This window comes from Centroberyx affinis, unplaced genomic scaffold (assembly GCF_046629955.1).
Source record: "Centroberyx affinis isolate AG114_WGS23_722 - 3 ecotype Tasmania unplaced genomic scaffold, CSIRO-AGI_Caff_v1 ptg001246l_1, whole genome shotgun sequence".
Classification (NCBI taxonomy): Eukaryota; Metazoa; Chordata; class Actinopteri; order Beryciformes; family Berycidae; genus Centroberyx; species Centroberyx affinis.
The window spans coordinates 351,449-377,040 of NW_027279757.1; the positions used below are offsets into that span (position 1 = coordinate 351,449).

A 25,592-nucleotide genomic window follows, 5' to 3' on the forward strand; every position below is an offset into this window, starting at 1 on the left:
TTCCAATCGATCCTTTTGGGGACACACTTTTTCCATTTGTTTAAGAGAGGCATTTTCAATTAGATAATTAGATAATTAACTCTTCCTGGTGAGCCAGTGTAGACTATGGAAGGCAATTTTACTCTAGAGCCAACCATTAGACATTGGAGCAGACAACAAATTGATTTGAGTGCGACCCATTCTTGACACAAAATAAATGTTTATTTTGAAATGCTCGATGAACAAGATAAAACTGCATAAAATGTGCTCTTCATCTTCCAAACATGTTTTCATTATTTCTGAGCAACATGAACAAACAATTAACCTTATGGATACCAAATTAAACCTCCAACATGGCTCCGAGTTATTATTCCACATCAAGCAGGCATAGTGAATTTCTTACCATATGCTCAATCCTGTTACATTGCTTCTTTTGCTTCTTTTTGATATATAGAGCCATTATCATCTCATCTTGTCAACATCATGATGGTCTGTAGTGGGACAGACAGTGAAGCCACAGGTTCATCGAGTAAGGTCATAAAGTAATAAACAACAGGGGTTTGTTTGGAATAAACAGAAGAACTGTGTAGTTAGCATGAGCAGTGATAGCCACCATGGCTGAACAGACAAAGAAAAGATAGAGGCAAAATGAATGCATTTTTTTATGTGATTTGTGTTAATGGTCCCATAACAATTTAATCCCTGAGGATGTCAAAAAATATTCCATGATGACTGCTATGGGATGACTACCATCACAGCGCACAATAAACACTTTATTTATGGGAACAATTTTTTGGAACTAAGCCTGCGACTCGGGCACAGGGAGGAGGCGGAAGGCGGCGATGCAGTCGATGAGCCAGGTGGAGGGAGCCGACCACACCTTGCCTCGCCTCACCGCCGCCGGCTTGTGGGCGCCCCGGGGGTCGTACAGGATGTACTGGGTGCACAGGGCCTGGTCGGAGCCCGGCGAGGAGTGGTAGGCGGCGGCGCTCAGGGTCTGCGTCACGTCGCTGTCGGGCTTGGGCTGCCGGCTCAGGAGCTGGCCGCCCCCCTCGCGCAGCAGCTCGGCCAGCCCCTCTTTGGGAGGCGTCTTGAAGGAGCCCAGCAGGAAGAAGAAGCAGCCGTCGAACAACGGGGGGAGCTTGAAAACATGAATCATTCGTGAGAGATGAAGCATTAGTGAGTGCTTTCGTGATTTACTCGCCGTTGTTCCAAATTAGCACCTCCTTCTGCATCAAATGCCCGGCTCAGAAGAGAAACAGCCACCAGTTATCTATTATCTCTGTCCATTAGAAGATGTTAATCATTCAGTGGGAGCTGCAGGATGAAAACCTCATTCTAACAAGAGCAGTGGCAGAAGGATTAAAGTCTCCCGCTTTGTTTATGATGAATTTAAACGCTCAATCATTGCGCTGTCACCACCTCTCAGCTCCTATGCTATCAATCGGTGTGTGTTAGCGACTCTGCGTGTGAGTGTGTGTGGACACTATTTATTTACTTTGCTACAGAGCCAGGAGACAATTTCAGCAGCACAGCTCTTCTCAAGACAAACTCTGGACTGCTTAGCATTGTTGTTTAAAGCAGCAGCGATTCAGGCCACTGGAGGCTGTTCTATTCGCAGCATCAATGAACTCAATTGTTTTGTGCTGTAAATTGGCTCTCTCAAGAGTTTCTAAAGTTAGCGGGTTCATTGACTCCACTTTGGTCTCATTCCCCTTGTGTGTGTTTGTGTATGTGTGTGTCCCTAATTTATAATCAACACAGCGCTTTCTACAGTGAGGATTTACTGTGCACAAGAAAAAAAAAGAAGGGAGACAGACAGAAGAAACCAACCGGGGACGTTGCCAATGTACCAAAGAGCATGTTTATTATCCTGTCTGCCTGCTCTGGGACAGCAGTACAACAAACCCTATATTAGACTGGCTGTTCAGACTCAGCGCGCTGCCGTCCTTCACAAAGGACAGCAGCACACAAATAGGTAATCGGCAAACAACATCTTGTGCATGTTGCTTGACAATATGTTCCTGGCTAGAAGTTTCTTAAGGACTGAGGATCTAGACAATCATTCTAGACTGTTTGTCACTTACCAGGCTACATCTGTTGATGCGGCTGCGCTGGGGGCCTTCTCCTGCCTCATGCTCAGTCTCGGGCATCCACTTGCCTGCCTGCAGGCACGCCTCCACCCCTAGCAGAGAGAGAAAACACACCAAACAAATAAATCTGAGCAATAACTAACTTTGTTGAGTGCAAAGAGCATGGCGAGGCAAACTGCAGATGCAGGATGACAACGTTCACGTCCAATTTATCAGCGTCAGCGGGAAGAATTCGAGTGCTGGCAACGTAGCGCGCTGACCGAGGGAGAGATGCCCACAGTGTGATGGAGTTAATGATGCAACTCTGGTTTTAAGTATCGCAAGCTTTAGCAGAGTTCAAGCTTTGTCTCTCCCTCTTGAGGTTCGACACATTCAGATTGGAACTGTGTGACAGCGAGTGTTTTTTTTTTGTTTTCAGAGATGGAGAGAAGAGAAAGTTTTTCTCTAAAACTTTGAGAAGAGTGTTTTTAAAGAGAGAAAATAAAAGTATGGGGAGATAGGAAAAATCACCCATTTTCATGACCCTCTGCTGTCACAGATAAAAAAGGATGTTTTTGAACAACTGTGCTAGACAGAAGTTCAGATTGCGGTGCTGCTGTTTCATAAGTGCTCCATTATCGACTGTCACAAAAAAACTAAAATAATAAAAAAAACAGCAACAAAGCTCACAGTTTTGAAACCTGCACATTGTGCATGGTGGAACTAGATTTCCTACAAGGCTTAGGTTGAAATAACTGCAGTTTGCTCTACAAGGGGTCGAAAAAAGATATCAAGTGGCTCGGTCCCTCACAGGATTGGGCATAAGCCTTGGCCTAAGATCTTAACTGCACTAAACAAAATGTTGTAAAAGTGAAGCAAAACCCTGCAGAGGCTTCACGTAATGTTTCTTCCACTTTTGTGAAAAGTCACTGATGTTGCCCAGCTACAGTAAATGCAAACAGACCCGCAGGCCTAACGAATATCTGCAAGGTAACTATGCATTTCGCCACACCCATGCAATCTCATGTGATTCATTTCACCTTCCACTGCCATTTAATTTCCCATGCAGTTGCACCGGGCTGCAAGATATGGTGACATTAACAGATTAGGTTACAATGTGTGTGCACGCCCTGTCACAACACGGCTATCTTGATCGCTGCCCCAGTCATGAAAACAGCAAATTACACACACAGTCTCCATAACATTGGTGGGGTGTAATTACATTTCTTCATTCCCATTAATTACAGCTTTCATTTGCAGAGACCCTGTTAGGCTTGGGTGGAGAAGAGGGGGAGATACTGGGGGTTAATCGCTCCGGACGATAGCGCTCGCTTGTTAGCCCAGTGCTGAGCAGTCATTAGCATACTTGCTAATTACATTCACAGAGATTGAATGTAGAGAGCATCTCGAGCCTCTGCCTTCCTTCCTGAGTCAGTGAATGAGTGAACAGATAAGACAGATGAATCCGAGCCCTTCCATGGCGACCTCGGCCCCAGCCGTCGACGACGAGACCAAGAGAAAGAACTCACTGTGATCTGAGGACAACCGCTGGAAGTAAGTTTGACCGATGGGTATTTTTGAAGTCTGATACTGACACTTTGGGACTGAAGCCGCGATAGACGAGACAAACAACAAACAAAGGAGATGCTGGTGGACTTCAAAAAGGGAGTGAGCCCCATCCGATCGATCAAAATAAAGGACCAATTAATTGACACCGTGAACAAATACAAACACCAAGGTCTGCTGGGACAAGTGCACTGATCAGGTCTACAAGCAGAACAGCAGCGGCTCTTCTTTCTAAAGGAAGCTTGTCTTTTTAAAAGTAGACTATACCATCCTCCCCATGTTTCATAAATCTTTTATTGAGGGCCTTTTAACCAACTGTGTCATGTGCTGGTTCGGAAACATCAGTACAGCCAACCTGAACAAGCTCTCAAGGATTTGAAACGTAAGTGGTGAAATCATTGGAGCACCTCGGCCGAGCATGTCCTCGGTCTGTAAGAAGAGAGCTGTGAAGAAGGCAGAGGGCATCTTAATCGACCCTGCACATCCCCTTAGCATGGAGTTCAGTCTCCTTCCATCTGGGAAGAGGTTCTTTTCTTTCGTCTATGCAAGACCAAGCCCTACAGAAACTCAGTGGTCCCTAGGGCCATAATGCTCCTAAGTAATCTGTAGTCTGCACCCAGCACTTTACTCTATGTATTAGACCTCCAGCACTTTCTCATTACTGCACTTTTTCCAATTTCATGAAGTTGTCTTGTGTTTCCGTATAGTGTGTGCTAGTGTTGGGTGGTTTCCATTTACCCATACCTTTAAACCGACCATCTGTGCATCATCTTGTGTTGTTTTGAATGGGATAAATACAGTTTTCTAACTAAGCAGACAGACAGGCAAATAGATAAAGTCCACAAGGGGACCTGGTTTTGAAATGAGGACTAGAAGGCAAAGAGGGAAAGAGGACTACGTCGTCAAATTAAAAGTCCCCCAGAATACGATAGAGGGCGTTTTCACATTATAATGCTACACCTTGCCATTGAACGACACTGATTGCCATTCTAGTTTGATTTTTTGGTACTCCCACCAAAATATCTGTCCAAACTGGTCCGATACAATGCAACAACCCAGGGAGCTCTAGCTGGGACTTTAAAAGGACTATTACAGTGTGAAAACGCCCTGAGAGTGCACACCCACCCACACACAAACACACGGGGACAGAGACACAGACAGGATGCCACAGTGATTGTCAAGAGGGAGACAAGCTGTGTCAAGTGTTCAGCTGGCGTGGAGAGAAGAGAGGGGGAGAAGCTGAATATGGTCCAGACATACAAATTCTCCTACAATCCATACAGTCGCACAAGCGCGCACATAAACACACAGTCAAACTTATAAAATGGCTTACTGTCAGAGACAACGGCAGACACAGAGGCGTGCGCGGCGTTTCACTCCATCACACACACACACACACAGTAAAGAGATGCTACTGACGGATACACCAGTCAAGGGCACACCAAGGTGCCAGACAACTCTTTGACAGTAAGTCCCTTTTTACTTCCCCTGAAGCCGTCTGCCACTGAATATCTGCTTGTTGTTGCGAGAAAAGTTGGTTCAAGGATGCCAGGGAGACTGGCTGGGAATAGCTAAATTTTTGCTTATGAATTCATCTTGGCACAAATCAAACAAGAGAGGGAGACTTTGCCATCTTTTCATTGCTTCCGATTTTGAAGCCTTGAAGCACATCATCGATTCCCAGATTCCCTTTTTTTTCTCCCCCCACCCACTCTATTTGGCTGTCAGACAAGTAAGCAGGTGTACGCGCACACAGCGGCAGGCACAAACAATTTACCTGAAAATTGCCTGTTGCAAAATTTCCTTTTAATGTTTCCCAGGACACTGTGTGTTACGGAGAATGAAAAGTTAAACGAGAGCAGAGAGGCTTTTCCTCAATTCAAACAAAGCCCGACTTCACATAAAACAGTGCAGAGGAGGGGAGGTGGCGGATTGAAGGCTCGTCTCTGACTAGTTTGGTATTGAGAAGGAATTCTAAACACTAGAGCCTAGGTAGGACACAAGGTAAGCCTTAAATCACTGCTACTTGACGTTATTTATAAGAGCCAGCATGAATTGGCACTACAGCACTGCAAAAATGTGTGACTTTTCACTGACTTTCTATAAGAATATTTTAATCGACTTACCCCCTGCATTGTCGGTTCTCACTTCAGAAAGGGATTAAAGAAAGGAGGAAAATAACCACCACTGGATTCAATCAATATGTGGTTCAATATAAGTTGAAAAAAACATATTCTGGTGAAGAATGAAACGAATGAGAAGCATCTCCAGGGTTCCTACACCTTTTCCAAAGTCAAATTCAAGCACTTTTCAAGGTGCATTTTCAAGCTTTTCCAGCACCTTACAGCTGTGGTAAATTACATATTTATATACATATATATATATATATATATACTCAAAATGATTATTTCACTTCTTCATCACATTAAATCAGATGTTATTGTGCTATAAACAACCAAAATTATGTTTTGTGACAGCAATGCTGTAACGATTATGTAGCGACCATTAATACCAGAGATAGTATTAGTGGAAATAAACCAACACCACCACTAACTATGACCTCAATGCTAAACATATAATTGAATTAACACCTCTATGACAGTGTCAAAAAAACTGAACATTATAGGCATCATCAGTGGTGGAAGAAAGACTAAGATCTTTACTTAAGTAAAAATAGAAATACCACAATATAAAAATACTCTGTTAAGTAAAAGTCCTGCATTCAAAATGTTACTTAAGTAAAAGTACAAAAGTATTAGCATCAAAATGTACTTAAAGCAACAAAAGTAAAAGTACGCATTATGCAGAATGGCCCATTTCAGAATAATACAGTATATATTATATTATTGAATTATAATTATTGATGCATTAATGTGTAAGCATCACTTTAAGGTTGCAGCTGGAAAAGGTGGGGCTGATTTCCACTACTTTATATACTGCTGGGTAGCTTACAGTAATCTATAATAATACATCACAATTTATTAGTTGATTATATTTTGTATTAATCATCTGAATCTGCAAAGTATTTAGTAACTTAAGTTATCAAATAAAGGTAGTGGAGTAAAAAGTACAATATTTCCCTCTGAAATGTAGTGGAGTAGAAGTATAAAGTAGCATAAAATGGTAATACTCAAGTAAAGTACAAGTACCTCAAAATTGTACTTAAGTACAGTATTCGAGTAAATGTACTTAGTTACTTTCCACCTCTGGGCATCATAAAAGTAAACTTTATGGCAGAACAGTTGTATTGGATTGTAATATAGTAGTAAGAGATGATGACAGGACAGGCGGAGTCTGTAACTTAGTTTACATTTCCAAACTATGTTACCATTAACATTATTAGCTATGTCATTTAAAGGTAATGTCAGCCGTTGCATATTCCATAAATGAACGTGCCGTAATTGACATGCAATACTAGTACTACCATTTTGTTTCACCCTCGATCCCTCCCGAAAATCGACTATCATTTATTAGCCTGCCGCAGACTCTCCCATGGTGAAAAGCTGCAAGTCCTTTTTGCAGACTTTACAGAAGTCTGCTCGAGGATTTGGTCCTCGTTTCAACCATGATTTGTATTTTTCGTTTTCAAGCCAACGCTCATTGAAACGGCAACCTCCCGGCATGTCGTCTGTTAGCCTCCCACTCACTGTCCCATCAGAGGGCACACATCAAAAAGGACTGACACACATGCACAGAGTGGCAAGCGAGGCTCGAGCGGAGTCGTCTTCATTTTGTGCGAAAGGCAAAAGCAATTAGGCTCTCTCTCTCTGACTTATTTCATTTCTTTATCTAAAAATTGAACTATTCAGTCAGATAGCGATTTATTATTAAAGTAATGTAATTAACGTTACAATTTCAAGCAGTTTCAAGCACTTTATTCAAAATCTAAGCACTTTTCAAACCTTGAAAACACCACATTAAAATTCAAGTGTTTTCAAGGATTTCCAGAACCCGTAGGAACCCTGATCTCCTTAAAATTCCCATGACATTTTCACACATTTTTACGGCCTGAGCTCTGATGGCTTATTTCTGTGAACAGAAAACAGCCTGCATTGCAGCAAAAATAATGTGGGAGGAGTGCAAACAGTGTAAATTGGATTGGATGAACCAAACATACTCTCTTGTTCTTAAATCTCCAGATGGCACAGACGCTGGTGTTATTTGCACCTTCCAGTGTTCATCTTAATATCAACACCGCCACATATTCTGAAACATATAGCAACTCGCTTGTTAATATAAAACATTGTCATAACTTATGTACTGCTTCCTATTTTAGTATTAATCCATCGTACTGTATATAGCCCTAGGTTGGCTCCAAAGATTGTGTTTCTGGAGTTAGACCATGTGCAGATACCTCGCCTTCTAAGGTGATTTTCTGCACTCAAAAATTGAAGAGGTTTCTGCTGGAGCATCCTGCCATGTATTCACAATATTGAAAGTGAATCTGGCTCTGCTGTTGCATCTCTAACACACTCTCTCACACTCACCCTCTCTCTCTCTCCCTCTCTCTTTCTTCCTTATGCCCTTGCTTGACTATTTTTAGAGAATTGGGTCCTCTGTATTTTAGAGATATTGAATGCTAAGTTAATGATTTTTTTATGATATATAGCATTTTGGAGCAGGGCTCTTCAAATGTTGTGATGACAATGATGTGTATGAAGTATTTTTTCTGTTTAAAGATATATAGAACATTAACATTCCTTAACTTCACCAGAGAATTTATCATATTATTGAACTCCGTCACATTTCCTTTCGGGATTACGCCTGTCAACGGCCTGTGATATTCATAACTCCATGCACCTTTAAGATTAGATTCAAAATTAGCGGTCCTGTGAATCTTAATGGTTAAAACAGGAGGCAATGTGCCATGGTGAGGGGTTCATCCCCAGCTGGAGCAACCCATGCTATAAATGCATACACTCACTGTTAAAATAAAAGATATTTTGGAAACAATCCCAGTGAGACTGCAGGAGGAATGTAGCCTGGTTGGAGCAGCAACACTGTTTGACATGCTACCTAAATTTGCATACACAGAAAACCACCATGTCGACACCTCAGCCCATACTTACAGCTGTATCTGAGGACCCAGCAGCCAGCCAGGACGCCCAGGAGGGTGGAGAGGGTGGTGGGCATGGGTCCATCTGGCACAACTACATGGCTCACTGGAGGAACAAGACAGACAGACAGACAGACACAGATACACACCACTGGATCATTGGCACTGCTACTACTGATCAGAAAAGTTTGAAGAGACTTCTTTCAGACAAACCATGCCAAGGAACTGCTTCAGAGAAATCCTGCGAGTGTGTGTGTGTGTGTGTGTTGGAGAAATAAGATGAGAGATGATGAGTACGTGCATAAAACTGCTTTCAAAGAAGCATTTTCTTGTAGGATAATGCAACAATACACTGCAGGCCTGCTGCCTGTACAGTTTGATAAAGTAAGAGACGGTGAATTTGGAATTCAAACAAGCCCCTTTGTTTCTGACTTTCTACATCTACTCCTGTTTACAGCAGCACTGCACATCAACCATGATATTTAAACTGTGGACAAGGTGTTAAAGGAAGTGCTTGTGGTATGATAATTGTCATTGTTTTTGATTGTGGTATACCTTAACACCAGTATGCTGTTACATACAGTATCTGCACCTGACATGGTTTCAAGTAGGAGAATTTGTAGAAAACATTTTATTCAATACATGAGATTTTTCCTTTTTTTTTTTTAATTCTCACAACTCCCAAGTTCTGGAAATAGAATATTACCAAGAAAGGTGTCTGAAGATTGCATGAACATTACCTCCCTTTTAAACACTAGCACAAGCAGTCAGTCAGTGCATTCAACATGCAGTCCCCTGGAGGAGGCCAGTATAAATTTAATATCCCTCATTCAATACAAAAAAGACGTAAATCCCTAAAATTACCCATGTTTTTCAGGAGGAAAAACTATAGGAGAGCAAATAAAAGGCCTACTATTAAACTCCTTGTTTTGAACTACTGCAACACAGGGCTAAGAAACAGCCTAATGCATAAAAGGCTTTAGACAAAGACGCAGAATTATAAGTTAATCAAAAATTAAATACAGGCTTATTGCCTCTTCAGTCAACAAGCCATGGTGGCTGACAAGTGCGAAATGACCGTAATTATATCTCCAGGGCAAAAAATTCTTACATGGTATGTTAAGTGTGGATTTGTCTCGCCTTTAATTCAAAATGTGAACAGTTCTCTGAAAGCATCAGCTTCTATCCCCTCTGGTCAGACCTTGGAGACTGGTGGAAAAACATGTCTATTTTCCATTAGTGTTTGTTCATCACTCTGACAGTAGTTCCAAACAGTTTATGAGGAATCGCTTCAATTACTTTTGCACTCTGCTGTTCTCCCACCCATTACTAGGCAACAGTGAAGGAGCTGCTCTTTGCTACTACATCAGAATGATATATACAGCTCTAAAAGTACTTGCTAGTTATTGTTGAAGCTTCATGAGTGATAATGCTTAAGCAGCTATATAATACAAAAGGGTCTGTTGGAGGTAATAAAATCTATAGAGCTTGGTTCAGTGGGAAAAAGGCATTCAGATGGCAATCCCATCACTAAGGCAGAAGTATTTGATCTTCATTACAAACTGGTGAATCCCAGGTGTGCACAGTATCTTTAACCCTGATAAGAACCAATGTCTCACAAATAACAATATCATCAACCAGGATGTTAAAAGGCTACATCTAGAACATTCTGGAAGTGTTAGTCAGCACCAGACAAACAAAGTTTACCTGAGCCAGAAAAGGCCTCAGCCCTCTTCACTCCAAGTAGCTGTCCCAGTTTGGCCAGTTGCTGCTGTTGGGGCTGAGACAGCTTACTGGCCAGCAACACTGCCGGCTCATCACTCCTCACACTGTCGCTTACCTAGGACAGGACGCAAGAATGCACGCTAGCATTACATCAATAATGCAACATTCAAACTCTAGGGGTAAGAATCCCAAGGTGAAATCTGCCCCCTGACTTAGCAAAACTGGTCCTGGACAAGAGATTCATCACTGGAGGATTAGTTTATGAAAGTAAGGATCGTTTAGTTTAGGTTCCAGCTCCTGCTACAATAGGCCCAGATTTCCTCCAGTGCTTTGAAATCAGAGTCCTTACAAAACGTACCATAGAGAGGCTGGCTGAAGGGCTGATAGGTGTGATAGCAGGGTGGGGTCCTTCTGTGGCTACCTGGAAGATCTCATGCATCTCCAGGCTCAATGCGTAGTCTGCAGGCCGCTTTCCATACAGATTCCTGTCAAGAAAAAGTGACAGTTTCTCTGCATTTCAAAAACACCAGTGAAACATAGAATGTGTACACACAAGCCAATGGGCAATTGTGGGGTGCAGATAACTGATAGACATAGCATCATGGTATTGTGTGTTGTAGTCCCACATCTCTGCGCCATTTTTTAGCCTAGGTCTGTGAAACTGTCTGCCCTCATGCACTTCCAATATCTATAAAAATAATTGTTTGATATGAGGATGTGCTGAAGTGTCCACTCTACTTCATCCATAAGTCATGGTCCTATATGTGCATGAAGGCAGAGAAATCAGGGAGCTGCTACACTAACACACTGGACTCATGGGATGCAGAAACACTCAGAAATCACATGGCTTCAACACATTGAAAAAATGCACTGACATTTTAGCACATAACCTATTTTATCACCATACCTTTCTGTGATGAGAAGATTGGTAACAGTTTGACCTTTGTGTGTTCAACATTTAGTTTCAGCATTTCACTATGATACATGCTAACACTCAAGCTCACTATGGGTAGTGGAGGCTACAAGCATCATATTGCATTATCGGCACAAAGACATGAAACTGCGACCAATCCTTCTGTCACAGAAAAGTACACTGATCAAACGGCTTATCTGCCAAAAGGTAAGCATGTTCCCTCAAGTTTGAGCGAGCTGCAGGAAGCAAGACTGAGGTCACCTTGAGGAAGGAGGGAGAGGAAAGAATGAAAAAAAGCATAGGAAAAAAAAGAGGATGAGGTGGAGAAGAACCAAGCCCAGCAGGTCGTCTCTAAAAGATTAGGCGTCAGCAAAGATAACACCTGGGGGACAATTAATAGGTCCACTGGTCCATAAAATATTTCATTTGGATTCATACCCCCCACCCCGCACACACAAATATACACAAACAAACATAAAATGTCTCCGACACTCGCACATGTGCGCGCACACACGCACGCTGAGGGAAAGGCATCATTTTGGTTTATGCAGCTGCACGCCTGCAGAATATCTAAAGAAAAATAATAGAGCGTGGAAAATTGTGTGGGGGAGGCAAAGTCACAGATACTCTCCCAGAAGTCTCTGCTTATGTACACGTGTGGGAGGGAGACAGTAGTGGTGGTGGTTACCTACTGTAACCATGCCTCTTAGGAGGAGGGGGTTCATTTATCAATTTGGAGCTGAATACAAAATACAGCAGAGGTGCAGCATGCCTAACATCATCCTCAGCCTTTCTTAAAGACGTCCCTTCTTCATATAATAAATATCATGCCTTTTGTTGTACCTAATTGTTGCATCTGATACATGACAAATCAAGAAGTGTTACTGATCCTGATCTGTGGAGTGTATCTGAGAAGATGACAGCAAAAACAAGGGGTTTTATGCGCGTCAAGTGAGACAAGGCGATCATCTGTGAAGTCTGCGATACACTTCCTGAGTGACGCTGCACAGGCATCTGGATTGAGAAGACAGGTGCCTCGAACCCTGATGGATTCACCTGCACGCATGCATATGTACACACATTAAAAGTATTCACACACGCGCAGACATACTTGTACTGCATCCCCAGCAGGGTTTCCGCTAGACAGTTTTTTTGCCGGCCAACATGGCTGGTAAGATTTTAGGATTCCGGACTGGTAAAGTAGAACATTTACCAGACAAGTTTTAAATTAAATAGGCTAGAGTAAATTTAAATAGCAATAAACAGTACAAACCAAATGTAATGATCCAACAAATTAATTAGTCGGAGTCAACAGAAAGGAAATTTCCTTTCTTTGCGGGCCTTTTCGGCTGTCAGCGATCTGGTAGAAGAGTCTTACTGCCTGGAGAAATGCCTGTGCAAATGCCATAGTAACCATGGTAACCATCTTTATAGGTCACGCGATATAATTTAATTAGGCTACTGATTGATTGATTTATTTGTCATATTTTCTTCCGGACTTTTTCGCCGACAATATTTTTATTTGTTGGACAACTGAATGTTCTCCAGCCAAAAAGGTAAACCCTGATCCCCAGTGATATCTTCCATTGATGACATTCATAATCATTCATTCACCCTAACCCTTAATAAAACTCATCAATTTGTGACTAATCTTAACCCTTTCAATCCAACCCAAAGTCAAAGTCTTTTAAACCCTATATAGCCTCATTTTAGCCTAGACTTCTATAGCCATTTAGATGTCTTTTAATCTACGTAAAATTGCTCAGTGGGAGAGGACTTCATGGCTGGTCCTCACGTGAGATCTGAGTACCAAATATTAAACTCTGCTGAGGCCCGGGAGCAACTATGGACAAACAGAAAGTACCTGCGCGGTCCAAACATGCATGCCCATCGGTAAATAGACTACCATAACAGTGACATTACTAACCCCACTGAGGACAACCTAGGTGAGTCCAAGGCAATTTTGAAGCCATTTGATGTCAAATGTTACTTTAGAAGGCTAAGAGAACTCCCATCAACAAGCTACTTATTTAAACCAAATTTATTTTCCTGCCTCTGTTATTACGAACATCTGCTGTCATTTGAGTGATACCTTAAGTATATTTCTTTTCACATCTGTCAACAGTGCTGAATATTGTCTACATTTATGGACATTGCATAGGCGACCAACTAGCACCTTTCAGACCTAATGTTGGCTGTCCAAATGCACTGCACTTAGTAAATATATAGGCTTCCATGATTGAAACACACAGTCATAAGCTCTGCTGGGTAGCCTTCCCAGAAAATGCTTATAACTGTATTTTCTGAGATAAGTGGGATGGTCGATTGTATAAAACGCATCAGAATTCACTTAGCGGTTTGTCTGTTGAAAGACTTCCTTTTGTATTCCCAATAAGCTGCCCACCAATGCAGATTTACATAGAGCTGTACTGGCAATCACCCATTTAGAGGATAGGGCTAAAACGATGAGAAAATCCTGTTAAATCATTCAAACCTAATGTGTACACACACACACACACACACACACACACACACACACACACACACACACACACACACACACACACACACACTCAGAAGCACAATGAAGATCGGAAAGACTTCAGGTTTCAGACCCTGTGCTGTGTGCCAATCAATCCATTAGGAATCGCATTGGCAGATCTCTAGCTTTGTCTCTCACTCCAACTCAGCCTTCAGGGAAATAATTTGTGACTGTAAGAAGACCAGTGTGCTGTTTGTATGTGTGTGTGCGAGAAGAGTGGGGGGGTTCATCGATTGTGCGTGACGGGGAAGGATTGCATTCATCTTGTGGCATCATGACTGATTGTCTCAGTCGCTGTCTCCCTTTTGCCTTGCAGATGAGTAGCAAGGTAAAGAGGAGTAAATCTGTTGTCACTAGCCATAGCTGGCGAGAACCAGCCACCGGGACCCATCAAAGTGATGAGACAAATGAAATGAAATAAGGGAGAAGGAAGAGGGTGATGGGTGTAAAAAGATGGCAAAGGCAATTGTCCGGCATGTTGGCCCTGACTGACTGTCCTATCGATCACACTGATTAACCACCGTCTTTTCCCTCCTCATGGACATCCTGCCATGCATCCGCCATGCCTCCCCAAGGCCAAGAACGCAGAGATGGCATCAGCTGACCGCCCAACAAATAATCAGTGTCCCTCAGTGTTCTTCCAGCTATCCATCTACCGACTGCATTTCCACAAAGCGGGGGAAACTAAGCCTTGTTCTGACTGATGAAGGGCTGAATGCCTGCTAAAATGACAGGATAAGAGGCACTGACAGAATTTATTGAAGGGGCGGGCCGGCAATCAGCATTGTCCTGTAGCTTCAAAAGAATGAATGAATGAATAAATAAATGAATGAATGAAGTAATGAGTGAAAACTTCAGCGTTATTTACATGCTTGCCAGTTGTGAGTGTCCTGATGTATAATATAAAAAGTGAGTTAACCAGTGAGATACAGTTTAAATTCAAAACAAGAGCTTCCTATTGTCTGTTTCATAGTCTAGATTTACAACAAGAGTTCCCCATTGATATAACGATCGTTATAATGATCCCCTTATCATTATAACGTGCAAACAAAGCCAATAGTGGGATGACAGTGTGTGAAGTATGGAACAGTGGTTTTAGTGACATACAGTACGTTCTGCGAGGCTCCGTGATGCAGCAGCAGCTTGGCGATGGCCAGGTGTCCGTTCCTCACCGCGTCGTGGAGCGGAGAGTCATTCTCATAGCCCGGCGTGTTCAGCAGGGCTCCCCTCAACACCAAAACCTCCGCGACCGCCTGGTGGCCCAAGTTACACGCCTCATGCTGGAACGAAACAGCAGCGAGGTTCAGAAGTTAGTGTATCCTGGAGCTCTCAGATGTGGTTTGCATCTGTTATCTTCAAAATATGGGCCTTGTTCTTACTGTATATTCATAACTCACATCCAGTCTCAAACTTATCTTTTCCAGTTGATATAAATTTCTTGAGGTAGAGGGAGACACTAAAAGAGTGTTAAAATAGGAAGGGCATAAGTTATGAATGAATATTCAAGGTTGACAGGTAGTTTTGTAATTATGTCACTCAGATCTTCCAAACTAAATTATTATTTTCCGTTAGTTTTGCAGAGCAGAACTTACCTTAACTTACTTAAGTTGAATAATCCGAGTAGACTCCTCAGGTATTATTCTGAGTCACTATATTCTAAAATGAACACAAGTGAGATATAGCTCAGGGGAGTGTTTTGCAACCTTTTTACAGTTTATGTTTGCGACGTGAGCCAGGGCTGAATTTGACACGGAGGATTATGCTGTGAGGAAAACAAGGAAATTGAAGTTCAGTGTGAGAGCGTTTCATTTGAGAGATTAAGACCCAATGCAAAAATTGCGAGCGGTATAGCTGTGGCCCCGTATCAAATAAATTGGGCAGCTGACAGCGTTATCAGGAAGCTAAAACGGTTGCCACTTTTTGTTCTGATCCAGCTCAGTTTCATCTGACTCAGGTAGTCAAGGCAGCAAACAGCGTGCATTTTACGTAGCCCCTGCCATATTGCTCGCTAAAAGCTTTGGACTTATTTGCCTCCCAACAATCAGGTAAAAGACACTTAATGCGTTCACTCATGTATTAAGTGGAGGGTGATTCCATTATGCTGAAATACTTGAGCGAGCCATGTCAGGCAGAAGTGCAGCTTAAAATGTGTGCAATGGTGATGTCGACAACAACTTTTTAACTCGCCCAGCATCAAAATATGCCTCTCTCCATTTTCCACCCATTTAAATGAACAGCAGTGCTTATGGCAGTTGTTTTACTGCAGGAATACTCCTATCTTTCTTTAGTACCTGGCCATCACTGGCAGGCAAATGTTTTGTTTTCTTCCATGGATTAGTATTTTTATAAGTCGGTTTACATTTTTGTTTGTTGTAACAGGTTTAGGCATAACAAACATTGACAATTTTGTTGTGACTCCAAATAAATGTCAAAAATTCTTTAAAATTTGTAATCCTGCTAAGCCCAGATGTGACTCTTAACCATCATATCATCATCTGGGGACAGGAACATTCAAACATTTCTGTAACAGGAAAAAAAGTCATGATGTGACATTGTTGAGTCAAGCCCGAGTCACGTCTCTACTAGGTATTTAATGTGTTGTCTTAACTTTAAAAATATGCTGCCTGTAAGTATTGCCCGACGGGAACTTATTAATATGGACACTTGCCAACAGACAATCAATCCATCAAAAATATATACATAAACATTAGCCAAGGCTGCAAGAGTCAGGAGTGATGCCAGTTCTCATCTGTCAGTGCATAGGCCTCTTTTGCACAGTCCAACCTCGGGGCAACTTTTCTGCATCAATGGCACTGGATGCAGCACTGTTATAGGAGCACACCATTATTTTCTTTTCCTATTATACTTGCGCTAGTTTTACACCCCCGCCCCCCCTCCCCGGCTCCCCCCTTGTTGAGTCTAATCCACTTAATATGTGTAGCTTGTCAACGCAGCTTCTGCCCTTTTGAAAATTAGCAGTGTGTACTTATCCTTTTGAGGAAGCACGTTTCTATGCATAGGTCTTTTATCCTTGCCTATCCCATGGTCCTTGGCACGTATTAAAAAAGGACGGAAAAAATGGGGGGGGGGAAGGCATTAAAAAGGAAAAAATGACACGATTTTACCATTGTTTACATCCGAAATGTAACCTGAACTTTGAATCTGAATGTTACCTCGCATTTGCATCCAAGACTATAACTGCCATAATGTAAAATAATATTATACAGCGTTTTCTAGGCTTTCAAAATAATGCGTAGGTTCCACAACATTAAAAATAATTTTAATTTCCAGTTACGTTTCCATTCCTCCAAAAAAAGTTTTGAAATGTATTTGTTCGTTTTCATTTCCTAAGACGGTTCCTGTCTGTTAGTTTTATGTCTAAACAAAATATTTTTTTAAATTGAGGCTTTTTTTCCCCACACATGGTAGAAAGTGTATAGATCTATCACTTGGTGTATTAGTTTAACAGTTGTGTGTGTCCTTCTAGTGCTTTACCAGAGGTGTCCACCCGGCATTATCCTTCAGGTTAGGGTCGGCCCCTTGGTCCAGCAGCTCCGTGGCAGTCTCCACATCTCCCTGCAAGACCGAGAGAGAACAACAGAACCGAGGTCAAGATTCCAGACCTGTAAACGTAACCCCTCAAACACAGCGGCTGATCCCAGAGCACCGAGAGCCCCGCTGTTTATCAATCACGCTCAGCAGTGGGCCATTGATTACCTTGTCTAGGATCCAGAGAGGGATTACGGCTATGTTTACAGGGATTACTATAAAACGGTTTATTGTCGCTGGGCCGGAGAATGGCTGTCTGATCATCTGAAGACTGATATGTTCAATCGGGGGAAAAAACCCACAGCGAGAGGAGATTTACACAAGCCTATTTAAGCTGGATGCAGCCTACGAGGCGATGCCAAAGAAAAGCTGAAATATAATAAAGAACATAAAAAGCCCAGGTTGGCACACTCCCCTCCCATTGTTTTTATTGTACTATTGATGTGCCTGTCAAATTCTCAGTCGATAAAGTCATCCCCTGCACACTGCGTCACTGATATGAATTGCTATCATTGCTGTCTTATTATCTCAGTGGTCCTGAAATTGTACAGTAAATAAGGTGAATTATTCCAAAACCTCTCGACCTTTATAGCAGCGAGATGCAGAGGAGTCTCTCCCTTGTGGTTCCTCTTCATAATGGCGGGGCTCCCCGAGGCGGGTCGGCCACCCGATGCACGCGGGGATTTTGTCCCTGCGGTGGACGGGCAAGAGGGGCTGTCTCCCCGCTCTTCTCTGGGGCTTTTGGCGCTCTTATCACGCCTGGGGCTGGTCAAAGAGGGTGGATCGAGGAGGGCCGGAGCCGTCCGACCCGCTGACCGTCTCCTCCGGCCCGGGGACGCCCTGGGCCGTTTTGGAGTTCTCTCCGAGGTGGCCTCCTTTTCATCCACTCTAGATCTTTTCGGGGTGGGCTTACGAGGAGATGCATTGTCCTGTTTTTCGGTACGCTCGCTTGGTTTGGGATCATTCGCGAACAGAGTGTCAAGCTCAAAGGGACTGGCCAGCATGCTCTGACCAGGCTGGGCTTGGTCCTCCGGGAGCATAGTGATGCTGCCTCCAGACAGACTCTGTCTAAGGATGCTCCTGCTGGGGCTGAGAACACTGGGGTTCCCCTGTGGCCCTTTAGGCTGAGGCTCCTCAGAAGAGACACCGGGGCTTAGAAAAGACACCCTTTTACTGGACCTCTGTTCCCCCTCAACACAGGCCTGCTCCCCTTCCCTCAGGACCTCTTCCTCCTCGCTGATCCCCCACTGCTGGTTGATGGCCTCCAGGTTCTTCTTCTTCTTCTTCTGCTTGGTCTGTTTGTGTGTCGCCTGATTGGCTCTGCGCACCGCCGGCTTTCTGTTGGCAGCATTTTTGGCCGACCTCTTCTTCCCGTTTCTGTTGTCAGTGTTGCACGTTTCAGGGCAAGAGGAGCCAGAGTCTTGGGAGCTGAAGTTGAAGACTGACAGGTCTTTGCATTGAGTCGTAATGGCGTCTGGCTGTGCTGAGGCCGTCTCTCCGGAAGACCCGCTGCCTGGTACGGTGACCTCCGAAGGCTTCTCCACCATGCAGCGTACCTTCCGGCTGCGGGGACTGAACCAGATCTTGAAGTTCCTCTTGTGCTTTAAGAGAGGGCTCTCCAACTGCGTTTGCTTCTCGGCAAGAGAGGAGTCTGCAATGGGGTGTGAAAAAACAACATGTCAGAGGGGTGACTTAAACAACATCGCCCGTCCTGTGTATGCTACGCTTTTTCATCATGAACTGTTGCTATGAAAAAAAAAAACTACTTTGTATTTGTTAAAAAGTTGCACCATTAGGGGTGATAAATGGAACGCAAGCCTCAATTTATCACCTACTGAGGTGACAAAATCTCCAAACTTTTGAATTATGCATTGCTAAGCAACAATAACGACATGTGGAAGAAGTAGCCTAGCAATTTCGTTTTGCCATCATTTCCGCGCAAATTCATTCTTGAGACCACAATTACCCGCAGTTTTGTTCACGTCTTCGCCATTCAGAAAGCTGCCCTGCAGGGTTAGATACACACTCTCAACTTCTGATACCTACTGATTAATTGAGCCATCACACCACGAGGCTGAAAGCTTCAGGGCTAGGTGCAGCCCAGACACAGCACCCTCTTTGTCAGAGCTGAGATCTACTTGCAAGTTAAACACCACCATGGCTAATTGCATTGCATAATTACTGTCATTACAAGGATGCTGGATGGGAGATAAGGATAAAATACTGCAGGAACAAGCCACTAATACCATCGTTCAGAGATTAGATTGCACAAGGAAAATGTTAAATGTTTTAGTCAACAATTGATAGAAGGATGTGTGGGTAGAATGGGGGGGTGGATGGCTGGATGGATGGATGAAAGATAATGGAGGGGAGGCAGGAGTAGAGAAGATAACTTCACTTTGCTTTTCAGCTGCTACTAACCTGAATTTTCTATGGGATTCAACAAGGACTCCAAACTGCAGAAGAGTTGTGTGATGTTGCTGAGCTGCCTGTTGATTTGGATGTCCTTCACCCACGCGGGGCTATGACACACCGTACAGCCATCTCCTGCCCGAGGGCCAGCGCAGGACCTGAGCAATAAACATATATCGGCTTCAAAGTCCACTTCACAATTCAATAAAAAAGAAATACACTGACTGGACATACTATGCTGAGCAGTGCCACCTGCTCTTTCGATGAAATAGACAGACGGACCAGCTGAATCCAGGTGGAAGCTTCAGAGAATTGAGACACTGATTGATTGATATAAAAAGGGGGTGCAGCTCAATATTAAAAGGTATTGCCAATATATTTTCTACTCTGTGTTAACCAATTTGTTATATTTCATCTGCTGTAGAAATAAGACCCTGAATGATAATAACTTTTTATATTTTCTGCCATGGTGTGCCATGATATTCCATATGAATCTGTAGTTATGACACTGTCACCTACCAAAAATCCAACTAATTATTTTCTATTGCTTGATTTTTACCTCCCCTAACACCTTCAATAAGTGTAGGAATCACCTGTTACAGCAGTGCTTTTACAATAGTGTCAGAGGTCTCCTTTATGCTTGCTGATCATAGGTTTCGTGTGGTAAGCCCGGTAAAACGAATAACAGTTCCTTTTAAAGTGGAGAGAATACTATGTTCCTTTACTGGAAAAAATACATGTGAAAGCCTGATACTCTCATTCCTTGCTACACTGATTATGTTTGCCTTGGTATGGCCTTACCTAAGTGTAACAGCATACATATATGTAGGCAATTGTTGTCCTAGAGAATGTGTCTCTACCTTTTTACCCCAAAAACAGACACACACTGGACTACAGACAACCGTTTAATATGATTTTGTCTCAAGGAACCTAATATTAGAGTCTAATTTTTGTTTTTACATAATGACTTGGTACAGAATTATACAACTGTCTATATACTATACTGTAGGTATAGAGGTAATAGTGGGGACAGTGGCATCACGATCAAAAGTCAGCTTTTTTACATTTTATCATTGTACCAACTTGTAGGGAGTGAACTGTGCCTTCAACGTGCCCTCAACGTAATTGTCCCCCACCAAAGGAGGGACTATGGATCGGTCTCCATCCGTTAGTTCGTTTGTTCGTTAGTTAGTCACACTGTAACGTTGACATTGTGCCACTAGGGGCGGCACTGACAATGAATGGGGACTCAGTGGTAAAGCAGGTCATACAGTTAAAGTTTTCATACAATGTGGGGGACAATGAATGGGGGCTACACACTTGGAGACATCAGACTGGGCTAATGTGTTGAAGTGAGAGTCAATGGAAGATTTTTGGGCAAACCTCTAACCACAAGACACTGTAGTTATTGTCCAGTTGTTGGACTGTTGTACTGTTATTGCACTCATCACTGCACTACCACTGTGCCTCAGTGTTGACTACTTATATCATATTACCACTTACCTACTGTGCAATACCATATATCACTTATCATTTAGCATTTATATCATTCATAACACTCACGCTCCTGGTGTTGTATGTTATATTGTATATTGTATTATAAATTGTATTGTAGTGTACATTGTGTAATGTACAGATTGTATTTATTGCGTATTGTAGTTCTTATATTTTGTACTGTATTGAGTAAAAACAGGACAATTACAGTTACTACATTTCAAGATATAACTTGTAAGCCTAATTCTGAGGAGAGTAGGCAAAAGAAATATATGGTCAATCTGTTCTTTCATTGTCCCATACGAAAATGCTTATGCAATTTCACTCATATTTCAAGTACACTCAGCAATCACTGACTGACCCAAGGGTGGAACTACATCACTGGTGGGGGACAACATGTTTACTATTTGCTTGTTTTATATTGATGAGATATTCAAATGTAATCGTTCAACTAACGTTACCTGCACAGCATATGTTCACAAGTTCCCAGACACACGGGTTCCTTCATTAATTGCGAGCTGTGAGAAGACAAAAATATTTAATGATGAATACGAACAAACCAGACAGTCAAGAAGGTAACTAACGTGAAAAGTTAGATAACGTTGCGTTAGTGCGCAAGCGCTAACGTTAGTGTTTAGCCCCAATGCGTGCCTATTGTTTACAGAACGACACGCTAAAGTATATTCAGAAATCAGACATTTGAATGTCGCCTTGCTTATCGGCAAATATACCCCGTAAAATATGACTCAGTGCCTATTCTGGGTCGTTATGAGCCACTCTTCAATTCGGCAAACGTATAATTCGCTACGCAGCACTTTATTTCAATAGAATTTAACATTAAACGTTTATTGGTTTGTCTGTTACTCCATCAATGCTTTTCCACCACCCACCGTGGACAATAGCGACTTTACGGTCTATGTTAAATTACCGAACAGAAACCATTCAAAAGTTGAAATGCTATTGAAATTAAGTGCAGCTTTGTGGGTTAGCGTTATATGTATGCACTGAAGTGTGGCCAGAGCCCTGCTTCTAAAGTTAGTTACCATTTTGAGCAAAGCAGCAATTCTCGAAAGTTCGCGACAGCCTCTTTGGTCTTCGTCCAGTCCCCTGTCTGGGTGAGAACCTCACCGTCCATTCTTAAAAGAACTATTACTTGTTTTGTGGCTCGTTGACTATCACTTTGTTTATGTACCGAGCTAGCAAAAAAAGCAAAAAGAGAGAACTTCCTGATTGCATCTCCCGCCAAAGATTTACGGAAGTGACTAGGCCGTTGCCATGACCACAGTAACAACGTACTCGTTTCGCCCCTCCCCTTAGTATGAGTGTATTATTTTTATCAGAAAAATTACACAGAAAATGCAAGAATAAACATGAGCGACATTATACAGGTTAAGAGCTCAACATTTAACATACATAATTCAAGAATAATAATAATAATAATTATACACTATTAGCACCCTAATAAACTACATTAGTTGGGACTGAAGTCAATTTTAATAATAAATTGAGTCTATTTTAGGGCTACCAGTTCTTTTCATCAAATACACTGATGAGGTGAATCTAGATAATAGCCATCATCCCTTGATTTCCCTTATTAAATTATTAAATCCATACCAATCACAAAAGAGATGTAGATGAAGAAAAGCAGATGAGTTGTAGAAGGATGTTTAAGCTTTGAGACAACTGAGATGTGGAACTAAACATCAGGAAGACGTCCCTAACATTTTGTACATTCAGTGTAGCTGCGATATTAAGCATCTTGCATGTAATCCATTATCTACACACTGTGAGAAAGGCAAGTACAGGACAATGAACAGCAGTTGCTTTTGAAAAATAGCTTTATTAGATGTATAAAAATAAGCTTGATAAATTCAAAACCGTGTGGAGCTGGGCCTTAAGCAGAAAAGGAGCCATTAAATATTCAGTACATTCATTCTAAAAGTTAGATATGCCCTTAGAGGAAGTGTTAATGAGTAAGGGAAAAGTGCAGATATTGAGAGAGTTCATCTCTGAATGCCAAGAACATTTTCTTTTGTGATATACACCCACTAGGCAGTAATTATATAAGCCTCAGGATACAAACTGACTCATTTAGACACATTATGTACTTAGTGTATGTGTGCTTTTACATGAAGTGAGATCATGTTTTGTCATTATATGGGCCAAAATATAATAATGGCAACTAGGAAATACAATGTTTCTCATTACAAGGTTATGAACGCCCACGGTAAAATATTCTGATAATGAACAGTGCCCCCACCGCAGAGAGAAATAGAAAATTAATAGCCTACACAATTAATGCCTTCATGAGTAACAAGATTGTCGAACTAAAAGTAAACAAATAATTGCACTTGTTTTAGCCAACAGATATGACAATAAGATGAAGAAACATGAGACGTTTATCTTTCGACTATGTTGCTAATCAGCGGTGTGTATGTACATGTGTGTGCGTGCGTGCAAATGTGCACAATACAGTATATGTGTGTATGCATTGATCATTGCTTTGAGACAAGTCCTGCCACTTTTGATTTACAGTTTAAAGTGATCATGGAAATGTAAGCTCTTCTTCATAAGGTCAGTCAGAAGACTTTCAACAAATAATCAAGATTATCAAAAAAAAGTCAATAGTTTATTTCACATATATATTAAGATGTAGGTCAGATTTAAAAACAGATATTGTGCTTTCAGGTTGAGTGGACAGTTTCAGGAAAAGATGGAGGTCAGTCGGCTCTATGTTTCTACCGCTTCAATGGAGCCCAGGCTGTCGCATTCTTCTCCTTCGCTGTGAATCGGTATGGTTTCCATGTCGACCTTCCCCATGGCGAAGTTGATGAAGACCTGGGAGGGGATTCAATAATGATTTATACGCCGTGCCGATATCAAAACCCATTATTTCTCTCTGAACTCTCCCTCTCACCCAGTCCGCCAGTCGGTCTCTCCCCCTGATTTCCCCTCTCTGTCTTCCACCTCAACATATGGCACCTCCCAGTCCCAGATGGGCCGAGAATGGCTGGAGAATATCAGCGCTGGCTGAATTTAAAGCCTGTGTATTCTCTCTATTTCTCATATTCCCTTTATTTTCCCCCTGGCATACCCTCTGTCAGTTTCCCTCTGCCTCTCTTTAACTTTCTCAACTCTGTCTTTCACTCCCACTCAACTTTCTTCTATCCCTGCTTCCCCTCCCACCCTTCCTTTTCTTCTCTCAACTCCTCACCTCCTTTTTTCTGTCCCTATCTACCATCTACCCGCCTCTCCAAAAGCTCTCACTCGTTCTGCCACTCTCTCTCTCTCTCTCTCTCTCTCTCTCTCTTTCTCTCTCTCTTTCTCTCACCTCATCCAGTGTGGTCTGGCTGACAGAGAAGTGTTTGATCTGCAGTGCCGTCTTGTTGGACTCCAGCTGGTCAAAGATGTCGGCCACCCCTCCCGGCGCCACAGGTACGTGGTACTCTACCATCGTGGAGTGCTGGTCCTGTGAGTGGGGGAAGAAGACACAAGTAAACACCTTTTGTAGAGGGTAAAAAGCCTAGTATAAGGATTACATGGTCCTCTATGGGTTGAGATTTTTCTATTTTTTTTTTTATGAAACCCTTTCAAAACTCCAAAAAAGCATGACTCTCATTCTAATTGTCATTCTAATCCCACACTCTGCCCACTGACCCATACAGTCCCACATACAAAACAGTAGGGTCAGTGAGTGTCATTGCCTTAGGCCGATGCATAAGCGTTCTCTTGACAGTGCTCCTGATTACCATGCATAAACATGTCGATTTCACGTCGTATATATCCCAAAAATGCAACGTTTTTTTCATGCCACCGATGGCTATGCATGCAAATAACGATCTTCATTTATGGGTTTTCAAGTGCTGATAGTGATATTTTTCCCACAGTGCAAGACGTGGGCAGTCATCAGACACTTAACTCTTATATGCACTATCAAATTGATTTATGGTACTTGAGAAAATAATTGTATTTTTTTCTTTGGTTTATTGTTTTTTTTGCTTTCAGATAAAAGCAAATAACAGTTCAATTACTGTTAACATTTAACATCATTATGAATATTCACACAACCTTCCTAGAATATAAAACTCCCACAATCCATTGTATTCAACAAGATGATGATGATCTGATTGGCCATTCGTGTGCAGCCTCACCTTCTCCCAGATTTCAGCTGGCAGTGCCGATGCTGATCAGTCGCCAATCTTTTGATTAACTAGTTTACCAGTGTGATCAACCATTCACTGGTCTGATCACTGATTGAAATGATGCATATCATATGTTACAGCA

General features: G+C 42.2%; 2 protein-coding genes across 3 annotated transcripts in view; both read right to left on the reverse strand.

Moving 5' to 3' along the window:
* Positions 1-204: 204 nt before the first annotated feature.
* Positions 205-22,378, reverse strand: bard1 (BRCA1 associated RING domain 1). Its single transcript, XM_071524909.1, has 11 exons — positions 22,352-22,378; positions 21,770-21,826; positions 19,824-19,972; positions 17,987-19,053; positions 17,349-17,429; positions 14,961-15,133; positions 10,757-10,883; positions 10,381-10,513; positions 8,687-8,779; positions 2,067-2,164; positions 205-1,120 (listed from the first exon to the last, which is right to left on the reverse strand). The coding sequence occupies exons 2-11, from the start codon at positions 21,814-21,816 to the stop codon at positions 779-781; spliced, it is 2,310 nt and encodes a 769-aa protein (XP_071381010.1). The 5' UTR covers positions 21,817-21,826; positions 22,352-22,378; the 3' UTR covers positions 205-778.
* A 750-nt stretch (positions 22,379-23,128) lies between these two features.
* Positions 23,129-25,592, reverse strand: part of abca12 (ATP-binding cassette, sub-family A (ABC1), member 12) — an 81,118-nt gene continuing 78,654 nt past the window's right edge. For both annotated transcript variants that reach the window (XM_071524907.1, XM_071524908.1), the window contains exons 70-71: positions 24,640-24,777; positions 23,129-24,146 (exon numbers count right to left, since the gene is read on the reverse strand). In XM_071524907.1, coding sequence (XP_071381008.1) covers positions 24,039-24,146; positions 24,640-24,777 — 246 coding nt within the window. In that variant the 3' untranslated portion in view covers positions 23,129-24,038. The remainder of the gene's footprint in view (positions 24,147-24,639; positions 24,778-25,592) is intronic.